Source organism: Lynx canadensis, chromosome A2, assembly GCF_007474595.2.
Source record: "Lynx canadensis isolate LIC74 chromosome A2, mLynCan4.pri.v2, whole genome shotgun sequence".
NCBI lineage: Eukaryota > Metazoa > Chordata > Mammalia > Carnivora > Felidae > Lynx > Lynx canadensis.
Genome location: NC_044304.2, coordinates 81246458 through 81259310, shown reverse-complemented (window position 1 = coordinate 81259310; position 12853 = coordinate 81246458). Strand labels below are relative to the sequence as shown.

At 36.9% G+C, this 12853-nt stretch overlaps 1 protein-coding gene across 11 annotated transcripts in view; it reads left to right on the top strand.

Annotated features, from left to right (window-relative positions):
* The window catches only part of LOC115508823 (gamma-secretase activating protein), a 90746-nt gene that overhangs the window by 45718 nt on the left and 32175 nt on the right, over window positions 1-12853 (top strand). For 8 of the 11 annotated variants that reach the window (XR_003967126.2, XR_003967125.1, XR_003967124.1 and 5 more), the window contains exons 13-18: window positions 2792-2896; window positions 3572-3649; window positions 7119-7211; window positions 7345-7562; window positions 9779-9848; window positions 10407-10489. Coding sequence is in view for 8 of the 11 variants with exons in the window: in XM_030307825.1 (XP_030163685.1) it covers window positions 2792-2896; window positions 3572-3649; window positions 7119-7211; window positions 7345-7562; window positions 9779-9848; window positions 10407-10489 (647 nt within the window). In the remaining 3 variants the exon portion in view is untranslated. The remainder of the gene's footprint in view (window positions 1-2791; window positions 2897-3571; window positions 3650-7118; window positions 7212-7344; window positions 7563-9778; window positions 9849-10406; window positions 10490-12853) is intronic. The other 3 variants (XM_030307826.2, XM_030307824.1, XM_030307827.1) reach the window with 2 other exon arrangements.

Below are 12853 nucleotides of genomic sequence, written 5' to 3'. Positions count from 1 at the left end.
AGCTTTCATTGTCCAAATAGTTTCCCAAAGGCTAGCCAACTCTGAGATTTTATCTTCATCATTGATGAATATTTATTAAACATCTCTTTCTGGATACACCATTAAGAGCATGCTTTGTTTTTTGTTTTTTTTTTTTTTTGAAACTCTGACTTCCCCCAAGTGAGTTCCCCCAACTTGTAAATAGCAGCAGAATCATTCTGGAATAATCATAATCGCAGCTAACCTTTATAGCCAGACATAACTTCTTTGGCAGAGCTTTATACATACATCTCATTTAATTCCTATGTAAGAACTATATGAAGTAGGTTCTATATTTTCTTTTATAGATGAGGAAACTGAAGTTTAAAGAACTTAATGTGCCCTAGGCACATTTTAAAAATACTGATGCCTGGGTCTCACCTTCAGAGATTCTTTTTCAGTTGATTGAAGGGGAGGTTTGAGAATCTGTAAGCCCCGGGTGAGTTTAATATGCTTTCCAGGTTGAGAACCAGTGCTCCATTGCTGTGTTGTCCAGTATGGCAGCCACTAGCCACATGTGGCTATTTACATTTATTAAAGTTAAACAGAAAAGAGTCACAGTAGCTACATTTTATTTAAAAAAATTTTCCCCAAATCAATACAGCTTTTATTGCCTCTTTAAAATTCACAAACAAGTCTGATAAATCGTCTGGCATCTTGGTATTTCTGTAGCTAGACAAGTTAGATTTTATTCATCAGCCTGCTGAACTGTTCCTTTTTCAGAAACATAGATACCATCCAAAAATTTTCTGATATCCTTGTTTTTATGTAGGTACATTTTAAGTGTTCGATAGCCACATGTGGCTAGTGACAACCAATTTGGACAACAAATATAAAGCATTTCCATTATCAAAGAAAGTTCTATCCATGGGACAAGCTTCACAGAGTCGGTGCACACCCGTGTCACCTTGCTGTGTCTTTATTATTTTTCCCACCTTTGGGCTAGGGAAGGGTAACTAAGCCACAACCTAGTAACTATTTGGAAATGTTTGCTTATGAGATCTGAAGATGGCTCCTGGTGAATGTAATTGGGTACATTCATTTTACATCTCACTTCAACTTTCTGCAAAACAAGAAAAATGATGACCTCCATTCTCTAAAGGATGGTGTGGAGGATTTTGCTAGAAGGAGGGGATATCATCTTCTTTATTGTGGACATTTCATGTTCATGCTACAGAATAGACTCCTACAAGAAGAATTTGGGTCGAAAGGTGTGAATATATTTAATCCTCTGCAAAACTGTGTTTCAGAGAGGTTGTAGCAACTTCCTTCTTATTTGAGAATGTTTTTCCTACTGCTCCCTTGACAGAATTGATTATCATTTTAAAAACTTTGCTAATTTGAAAGAAAAAAATATGGTGCCTTTAAAAAAGATTTTATTTTGTAATTACTAGAGAGGCTAAATTTTTAACTATGTTTGCTAAAAATTTCTTTCTCCTTGTGATCACAGAACATAAAAGGACAGGGTAAACCAGTAGTTTTTTGCTGGTAGTATCTTTACTTTATAAAAATAGTCCAAGTGGTACATAGAACTTTTTTAACTGTTATAATTACTATTTTTGTTTAAGCTTTAGTATAGTGTTACTTGGTTTCTTAGTCTGCTGTAATTTTAAAGAAAAGTTATTATTGTATACTCAGTAGCCATAACAGTAATTTTACATCTAGTAGAATTGTTACTATTTTTATCTGATAAAATTACTCTTTTAAATTCTTTTGTACTTAAGATATTGCAATAAAATGTACTTCTAACAATATGGTGCAGTTTTAAATATCATTAAAAATAGTCACAAATGATAAATATTATAACAAAATTCTCATATATGTCTTTGAATAGCCTTCTTAGAGAAAATTGGCGCTTTTTTTTGGGGGGGGGCCACCCTGATTCTTTGACAAAGGACCTAGTGAAGTGTAACAGAGGAAATACTGCTATTCACTGAAGTAATGATTGAATTTACATGGCTAGCTAATTGTAGTTCTGGGACCAGAACCCAGGTTTCCAGATTCCTTGTTAAGTTCCTTTCCTCCTGGAAATCTCCTATTTTGGGTAATCACATAAACATTAGCGTTGGAAGTATCAGTTTCTGTATAATGCCCTCAATGGTAGGTCTTTGATGAGAATATCTAGTCTATCCACATAGCAGCAGCTGCTAGAGATGATGGACATATTACACACTGAAGGAGGGGTGAAGGCTGAGGGTGTTCTGGAGTGATGGGGTAAGTAAAGGCAGTCAGGGCTCATCTGGGAGGACTGCTTTGTGCCACGAACTCTTCTTTGCCCTTGGACCAAGGCTCTTGGTGACCCAAATATGTGTGGGTATGGTCCCAAAACACATTTGCTTTTATTGGCCCAGTTTGCCTTCCATTCCAGATAACAAAGAAGACTGGAAACTTTCTGTAAAGAAGAGGTACATTTTTGTTAAACTGGGGTCTATAGCTATTAGTAATGGCCTGGGAGGCAAGCTAAATAAGAGAGCAGGGCAGTACATGTATATTAGGAGAATCTTATGAAGCTTTGTAAATTTCTCTAGACACTCATGATTTCATATGTAGGAGTGTATCTCTATTCATTTTCCTGTTCTTTAGTAGCTCATCACAATACATTGCTTATGTGTGTGCTGAGTAACTGTGGAATTAGCAACTTGTTAACTTATTAATAGACCATTTCTAGATTTGGGGAATAATCTCTGTATTAAGTTGAGGCAGAACGTCTAAAGGAATAAAAGTGGGGTTAAGTGACTTAGGAAACTTTTTATTTGTCTCCTATTCTTTTTAGCTCTACTAAATACCTTCTTACTTCTAGGAAGTTTATGTGTGTGTTACAGTCCGAAGTTTGACTCTTGGGAAAAATTCACATATTCAGTGTTTCACTTTCATAAAGGTACATGCCATTTATTCTTATTTTTTTTTTACTTTTACATAATCACTTTTTCCAAATGGTAACAAGTTAGATAAATTTTAAAGACTTATTACCTTGTAATGAATTTTATCAGTACATTCTATACCTTTATACCTATATAATACATGTTTCCTGAATAAATTCATTAATGATGAATACAGTTAACCCTTGAACAACGTGGATTTAAAGTGCACAGATCCACTTACATGCAGGGCTTTTTCAATAAACACAGTAGAGTTCTATAAATGTATTTTCTCTTCCTTACAATTTTTCTTAATATTTTTTCTTTACTGTTAGAGTACAATGTAGAATACACATAACATATATGTGTTGACTGTTTATGATAAATGTTAAGTGATAAACATTACAACAAAATGCTTCAGATCCTTCTATCTGAGCACAACCCATCTTATAAAGTCTAATATTATACTCGAAGCCCAGAACAAGTACTAGATGGTGATTGCACTTGTGATCCATTGTCTCTGCTGGTTTTTGGAGAATGATGGGGAACCACGAAATCCAGAAGTCAGACACATGCTTTGTCAGTTTCACAGCTCCTAAATGTTGAGAGTACCACATAGAGTAATAGCCTTGGGTGGGATTCCGGCTCTTTGTTTCTTACCATTCTTTTCTTGGCTTCCTGTTCTCTACCCACAGGGCACGGCAAGACCTTCACTGCTGCTCTTGGGAGTGTTGACTCACAAGTGACAAAGGGCCTTACTTTTCTCAACCTTGGTGAGTGAGAGGGAGATGGGTCTCTCTGCTCTGACACTCCTTTCTAGTACATGTGATACTCAGCCTTTTATATCTCATTTGTGCACCCCATTTTCTCCTACCTCTTCAGGACTCAAATTGTGAGGACAATCACTGACCTCTCTGAAACCTGATAGGGGAAGGTTTTCTCTGGACACATTAGCACCCGTAATTTGTCTGTTGTTCAATAGTCAACTGTATTAAGTTAGTTAATATTTTTATAATATATTTTTTCCTGACCTTTTTCAAGGCTTATAGACCAACTCTAATGGACATATTTGTGTCCCTCCATCCAGATCAGCCTTTTGGGGGGGGGGATGCATCTCCCTTTCTAGAGAACACAGGCTGTGAGCTTTCCTATGTTTTTAGTAGGAAAGAAGCCTGGGCACACATCTCAGCCCTTCTGAGCCTCAGTTTCATTACTGATTGTAGAGAGGACAAAGGTCTTTGAAAAATCGTCCATTTCCTGTTGCTAGAGCCTTCCAAGTCCTGTAAATGATTTACGGATCAGCTTGAATGTGTTGATTTTCATTGAGTAAATATGGTAAGGGAACTTGAGTGTTAGGTTGGGACATATTAATGGAATCTATAATGAAGAAAATAAAGAAGGAGTTTATTGTACCAACCTCCTGAAAGCTGCTTTTGCATGTCATTTGGGGTGAGGGTCACAAACAGGTTAGCACAGAACTAAATAACAGAAGTATTGCTTGCCTACCCAAGGGGCATGACAATATTTAAAAAGAAAAGCTTCAGCTTTAGAGCACATGATTCTTTGATGTATTCCCCTATTCCTGTTCCCCAGTCCTTCTACTATCATGACAAAGGCTTAGGAAGGTGTGATGTGAGGGAACTTGGCAAAATGAGAATGAAAATGATAAGAAAATACATAAAAATATTTTTCTTTTGAATGATACTATTGGTGAGGTATCTAAGGCTGAGTGGGCTAGTATGTGGCAAATGTTAACATGAGCTTTGAACCTGTGGGAAATTACTTTAGAGAGGCCTGATTCTACTGCTTCCTGTGGTAAGAGAGATAAATATAAGGTTTCCTGGGTCTGAGACTTGATTATTATCAAGTAGCGAATGCTACATCAACATCCCATCTAAGAGTGATAGGGGAAACTTTCCACTAAAAATAACCTTAGCATTTTGTGAGGTCAAAGGTAGCCTTCCCTTTTTTCCCCAGAGAGTGACTTTAAAAAAGGGCAGGCATGATTTAATCGATGGTCTTCAGACCGTGGAGCCAGCAGAAATACTAGAGCTTTGTAAAAATAGGCTATCTTACATAAGTTATCTTTCCTTCTTAAACACATTTTATCTCATAGGCACAAAATTATACCCAGGATTAAAACTATTCCAGGAGTAATTTTTATGACAACAGTATTGCTTTGTGAGTGATGTATTTTTTCCTATAAATTGCATGCAATTTTCCTGATTGCTACCCTATTAAAAGGGGGCTTATATTGATTAAAATACTAAAGGATTGGGCTTTGGGGACGTTTTCTATAAATCCCAAACACCTCTGTATAAGAAAGATACATTGGTAAATAAAAAGCTATCATTTTGAAAAATGAATACTATATGCTAAGTTTGTTATTTAAATTATCTTGATCCTTAAAACAGTTCTTTTTGGTGATGTTATCCCCATTTTACAGATAATGAAAGTGAGGCTCAGAAAGGCTGAGATGTGTACCCAGTCTTCTTTTAGTGTCTCATGTCAGGGGCACTGTGTTAGTTTCTTATGGCTGCTATAACAAATTATCACAAATTTAGGGCTTGAAACAACATAAATGTTGTCTTAGGGATCTGGAAGCCAGAATTCTGAAATCTGGAGTCTTGAGGGGCTAAGCCAAGGTGTAGGTAGAAATGGTTCCTTCTGGAGATTCTGGAGAAGAATTCATCCTTGGCCTCCTGCAGCATCTTGAGGCCAACATTTCTTGACTTGTGACCGACATGACTCCCATCTCTTTCATCCTCACATGATTTTCTCTGTAGTCCAGTCTCCCTCTGCCTCCCTCCTGTGAACACATTTGTGGTTCCATTGGGTCCACTTGGATGTTCCAGTATACTCTCCCCATTTCAAGATTCTTGATCCCATCTGCAAGGTGCCTTTTATCACTTAAGGTAACATATTCACAGGCTCTGGGATTAGCACCTGAACATCTTTGGGGGTCAACATTTGGCCTACCACAGGTACTGTTGACATTTTTGATGAAACAATACTTTTTGTGTGAGAGTGTCCTGCACATAGAGGGATTTAATAACCTTTACTCCCTACCACGCCAATGACTGGGACAACTCAAAACACCCTGACATATTTCCAAATGCCTTGTCTCCCAGGGACAAAATTACCACCCTAATTACCTGGTTAAATGCTACGACTAGGAGTTAACTTAGATCATTTGATGCCTAGACCCTTTCCACTGTATGCTATTATATCATTATTTGTGTCTTTCTACTTAAATGTTACCATAATAAGAACATTATTGCAACCATTTGTGCTATAGACTTGAACATCACTTAATCCCCTGTGACTGAGAGGGCACTTCTAAGTCAAATCATTCAAGTTTTACATCCTCTTTCCCTTCCTTTCCACTGAATGCCTTCTATGCAAATGATTTTTTTTTTTTTTTTTTTTTTTGCTTCTTAGGGAAAAAAAAAAAGAGTCCAGCTGGCTCACTTAAAATCTAAATGTGTCTTCTATGTGAAATTCACTGCTATTGCATGAATTTTTCTGTTTTTCTAAGGTCCTAGAAAAATTATTGGCAAGGGCTACTTCCACCTTCCCATTCCCCAGAAACCTATTTTTATACCTTGCTTCAATCTGTGTACAAATGTTCTTGGTACAAAATTATCTAATGCAGGGACTGTGAAGGTGTGAATTCTCAGCAGTTAGCTATGCAAGGAAATGTATTAGTATTTCACAAAGCATCAGAGTGCCTGCAGAGATTGTTTTGATGAATATCAATTTAAAGTTTCTCTAAACAAAATGACGATGATGATAGTGATGATGACAATGAGTGGGCAAACACAGGAAACTAAATTTTAGAGCATCCCCAAGCTGGCAGAAACTAGGAAGGAAATTCCCATTTTAAGCTGTTCCCAGACTATCCGATAAAGGAAGAATTCATCTTGCTTGATTTTTTTTTCTAATTTGTTTTCAGAGGTCATTTAGGTTCATGTAAAGCCACAATTCACTTAGAAACGGAATTACAGATGTCAATTAAGATAACCATGACTAAATGTATGAAGAAAATTAGCCACAGGTAGAAATAAATGAGATCTGGCTAGTGAGATGAAATGTACTGATATAAGACAGCTTATTATTATACTGGTCAAAAAGTTTGTGTTTTTAAGAGGCACAAAGAGGGCTACTGTGAAGTTCTGGGCTTTATCTTTGCCTGTGTAGCTCTTGCCACATGCAGATAACATAAATCTTTCTCTTCTACAGACTATTACTTGGCTGTTTACTTACCTGGTCATTTTTTTCATCTACTTAACATTCAACATCCAGACCTAATCTGCCACAGTTTGTTTCTGACAGGTATGGTGATATGGCTGTAATTTTTCATTCATGAACATGATCCATTTGGGTTTGTCTTGGCAACATTTATATTTGGGTGAGAAGAGTTTCTTTTATTTGCTGATGTAATTTTTGTTTTTTGTTTTTTGACCAGGAAACAGTGAAGTTGTTGATATGCTACCTCATAGTCCTTTACAGTCACTGTCAGGGTCCCTGGTACTGGATTGGTGTTCTGGAAAGCTCTATAGGGCACTCCTCAACCAGTCATATTTATTACAGTTCCTATGGAACACTCGGCTAGACTGTGAGAAGATGGCCGTGTTGCACTGTGTGCTCTCCTGTGGTGGAGACCGCCGGTTCCTGGAAGCCAAGGTGGTTATGTAGCTTAAGTTTAAAAACTGGCAAATGGACAACACCAACTGTATATATTTGTGGTTGAAATGGATGGAAGTCATTTTTGTTTGTAATAATTAATTGAAGTTTATGGTCTCCATCCTAACTTGAATATTTTTCTTGTGCTTTTTTATAGACCTCCCAACTACACCTCAGACTGTGAGCATGTCTGTTCTTTTGACTACTGTCTTTTCCATACTGTGAAAAATGGTAGCTATATCAGTAACATTCCAAGAAAGTGCTCAGTGAACAGTAAATAGTTTCTCAAATATCTACTTTTCCTCCTGGTCTCTATATGATATATAGTGTCAAAACAACTAAATCTGATGGCATATATTTATTATATTTTAATAAAGATAGCATATATTTACACTGCATGATATAATTGAAGAAGCACTTTCATACACTTTGTCATTTAATTGTACAGCTATCCTTTGAAGTTGGGAGAACCCCCCCCTGCCCATTTAGACTTGATTGGGACCAGCAGGTTGTTGGGTAATTGAAGAAAAGATGTCTGAAACATTTTAACCTAAACCAAAAAAATGTGCACTTATTCACCTGTCTTTTGAGGTAGACTAAGACCCTTTCTTTGTATATTAGTGGTTAGAGTTCACAATTATTTTTCTTACATAAAACCACTAGTAATGTGTTGTCTCTGACTTCCTGTTACTTCTTGCTTGCTTTTTTTTTTTTTCTTTTTTTTTTTTAACCTTACTTTCTTTTTCTTTTTTTAATCTAAGGAGAGCAAGTTTTTGAAGATCTTTCAAAACAATCTGTGTATATTGGGCCATTTTTTTCTAATCCTTTCTAGTTATCTCATACCTAATTTTTTTTTAGTAAGTGTTTTAGACATGCCTTTGAGTCTTTCCAAAGCATTCAACTTTTGGGATGGCGTGGGAGGCTCAGTCCGTTGAGCATCTGACTCTTGATTTTGGCTCAGGTCATGGTCTCAAGGTCATGAGATGGAGCCCTGCATGGGGCTCTGCACAGGGCATGGACCTTGCTTGGGATTCTCTCTCTCCCCTTCTCTCTGCTCCTCCCCTGTTTGTTCATGCATGCATGCTCGCTCTCTCTCGCTGTCTCTCTCTCAAAATAAATAAACATTAAAAAAAAAACCCACAAAGCATTCAACTCTTATTGACCAAACAACACTCTTTTTGCATCCATATTTCACTCATCTATGGTAATATTTTATTAAATTACCTAATTGTGAAAATAAGTGTAACTAGCATGAATGCGTTTGGAAACAAAAACAGCAACTTATTGGTAGGAGCAGAAACGTGAGAGTGCTCTGTGGCTAGGTAAGCCTGATAGTATCCTTTCATTGGAAGGCTGGGAACAAGGAGTTTCAGTCCTCCAGCAGGAAAGGATGGTTGTGGAGACTGAGGGAGTTGTTGATACAGCATGCCCTTGGGAGGACCATACAGTGATGCTCACAAAGGTTAGATGGTGTGACAATATTCACACTGATGGCTTAGCTGGATTCAAACCCAGGTCTGCTGCCTCCAAGCTTAGTGGTGTGGTTTGGTTTGATTTTCTCCTGTATCTCACAGCCCTTCACACTGGTATTTTGCTGTAATGAGATGTACCCTAGCAAAAACAAACATGGGGTCGAAGAAGCCTTACTTGGATTCCAACCAAGGACATTTAGTAAAAAAGATGTGTAAAATGGACCTGATTTATAATATTACTTAAGCCACAGTCTTGCATTATGTGTCTTGAAGAGAACGTAGAAGTGAGTGTGTTCTTTGGCAGTAGCAAAATAGAGAATTTTAAAAGATTCATATATATATATATATATATATATATATATATATATATATACACACACACACACATACATGTATGTATGTATATATATGTATGTGTATATGTATGTATATTCATATGTGTGTGTGTATATATATATATATATATATACATACATGTATATCCTTTTTTAATGTTTATTTTTGAGAAAGAGCAAGCAAGGGAGGGGCAGAGAGAGGGAAACAGAGAATCTGAAGCAGGCTCTGTGCTGACAGCAGAGAGCCTGATGTGGGGCTCAAACTCATGAACCACGAGATCATGACCTGAGCCAAAGTGGCTGAGCCACCCAGGCGCCCCAAAGATTTGCATATATTTTGTACTTCTTTGGTGGTGGGGGCAGGGTGCAGATGTAAATACTAACAGAATTGTCTTCTCACTTCTTAAAGATTATTCAGTGGATTTCTGAGAACATCTCTACCTGCCATTCATTTGACCTCATTCAGGAATTTATAATTGGTAGGTGTTGCTGATGGTGCATATTAAGTTGAATCCTTGACCCTTTTACTGGAGGGAGAACAGTAAATTGATAATGGCTCAATCTGTCAAAATGTTGGTTAGGAGCTTTTTTTTTTTTTTTTTTTTTTTAAACTCTATTTCAGTCAGCAGCTAATTAAATTTCATTCTCTCATGGTCTGTGAGAAGTTGCGGCCATTCAGAGACTGATAGGATATATGATCTTTATTCTATAACCTTATTAGTGATTTTTTCTCCCCTGTGAGATGTAACTTTCTTAGTTCAGTTTTGTGTTGGCCAGTTCCATGTGAAGTGGTATAACATCACTGGGATAGATAGAAGTACCAAATAAGTTTTATTATTATTATTCTCCTTATAAAGAGCAGAACCTGAACATTTAGTGAAAGTGAAACCATAATAGCTAGGCTTTCCAGGGTAAGGATAAGGCAATAAAAACACTTTTGGGTTTGCTTGTTATGGTGAATGACAGTGTCTACTGCCTTATTCTTATTAAACCATGTCTTTTTTTTTTTTTTCCTTTCCTTTCACAAATCTGTTCAGCTTCTTCATATTGGAGCATATGTCCAGAGACCAGTAACATGGATAAACTTTTGCCATATTCCTCAGTGCTCACTTGGAATACAGTAAGTTAACCCTTTGTGTTCTTTATGTAATTAAAATTGATTCACCGTCATGGGTCATTTGTAGGATATCCCTGTCACAGTAACCATGGCTGTGATTTCATTTGTCTTTTGACTGATAAGGATCTGAGTTGGAGTTTTCTGGCAGAAAAATAATAGTAAATACTTGCTGTGAGCCAAAGTATTTATATAAAATGGAATTGAAGGTGAAGGTATAGAATATGTGTTACTCTTCTTACGACTAAGAATTAAGCCTCATCTGTCATCTTCAAATGGTATTTTAATTTTCTTTAGCAACTAGGGTGGATTAAAATATTTCTTAGGTTTTTATTAATGAGGTAGGGCTGGGCCAATGCTATTGTTTGTAAGCTGCTCTGTTTACTAAGTAGATTTACTAAGACCTCTTCCCAGCCTCATAAGGAAAATCTGTAATAAGTGTAGAGCTTCAAGATCAGTAGAAGTTAGTAATCCTGAGCAAATTCACTCCATTCAACCTTTTCTTCCTCTTGGTCCTTCCTCTCTACTTTTCAGTTGGGAAGTGCTGAGATAAAATATTGTTTCTTTTCCCCTAAACATGGGGCAGTAAACTGAGTTTTTGTTGGATCAGAAAGCAAAAACCATGGGGTGCCTGGATGGCTCAGTCGGTTAAGTGTCTGACTTCGACTTCATCTCAGGTCATGATCTCACGGTCCATGAATTCGAGCCCCACAGGGGGCTCTGTGCTGACAGCTCAGAGCCTGGAGCCTTGTTTGGATTCTGTGTCTCCCTCCCTCTCTCTCTGCCCCTCTCCGGCTCGTGCTCTGTCTCTCTCTCTCTCTCAAAAATAAATGAACATTTTTTTTAAAGCAAAAACCATGTATAAGCTTCCCCTGAAAAAGGTTTCTTCTTTTGTATTTAGATGTTAGAACTATATGCTTAGTCTCAAGGCAGTGGTTTGTATCAAAAAGGCATTTAGAAAAATAAATTTACTTTAGGTAACACAGACATAGGAAAATAAGTACTGGCATAAATTGTGATACTTGCCCATTTTGTATTTAGACTATCTAAATATAATCAGGTGTGTTTGATTCATTCCTAAATTTTCTGTATGCACAGTGGTGGTGTTTTCCTAAAGGCCCTTCCATCTTTTACTGTAAAGAGTTATTAAATTTTCCTGCTTCACTGTAGAAAAACAAGGAAAAGATGAGCTTGTTCCTTCACCAGGCCCTCACTGTTTCCTTTGAGAACCTTTGTGAATAGACATGCAGACTGTAAGTGATGCAGCAGGAAGTTTGCAGGTTAAACCACAGGGAGTCAGGAAATACACGTCTCTGCCTCCTTTCCCCTCCACCCAACCCTGTCATCCTCTTGTGTTCAGTGTCTGACAGGTGGGGACCGGGAACCCCTCTAATTCCCAGAGTTGTGTTTAAGGATGGAGCATGTGTTCATTGGATGACCCATGACAGGCTCATCTTGACAGGCAATTCTTCACCTTTGCATTTCTCATGACTTTGTGGGGGTAGAGGAGCTCTTGTAGACACATAGAATGATGGCAGCAAGTCCTGTGAGCAGTACAGTGTAAAAAACCCCCAGTTGTAATCACCATCTACTGAGCTTGTTTTAGTGTTTTCCACATTGCCCTAAACTTCCAGTGGTTAGAGTAGGTTGCCTTAAAGGTCTCTTCTAATCCTAAATTTCTGAGTGTATGCATATCTTTAGCACTGATGTAAATCATTTACTTTTGCTTTTTCTAATCTGCAAATGCTCTTAATCCTACACCTTAATAAACAGTTGCCACAGTAGGAGATATTAATTTCATGCATCTGTATGGAGACAGATTATTTCTGTAAATAACTGAATTGTATTTAAGTTACTAGAACATACAATGCTCTTACACATAGATAATCCTGAATTGTGCTTTGCAAACAATTATCCTTGTTCTACCTATTTTAAGATGCCATTTATAACCTAAACCTGTAGTAAAATTTTAATGCTTTTTTAAAGTGTCTTCTCTACTGAGTAGTGATAAGTGAAACACAAAATATATTTTTATCACTGGTTTTCAGTGGTCATAGCAGACAACTCAGTTGCTTGAATATTCTGGAAATTTATTTCTCCATTGCTATGATGCCCCTTTCCACAGGAATGTTGTAGGTCAGTAAAAATCCAGGACATTTAAGTTTTAAATAAATACCAGATTTTATTTCTACATAACACCTTCTAAATTAATTTCTAGTGTATCATCTTTTTTTTTTTTAGAAAATAAAAGGTGAATTCACTAGTTGAGAGTCTAACCTACATAATTATTATAGAAACACACTTCCAAAATAACTGAATGAAAGGCAATCTTGGAAGTTTATAATTTTTATTGAAATTTTGGTTTAATTT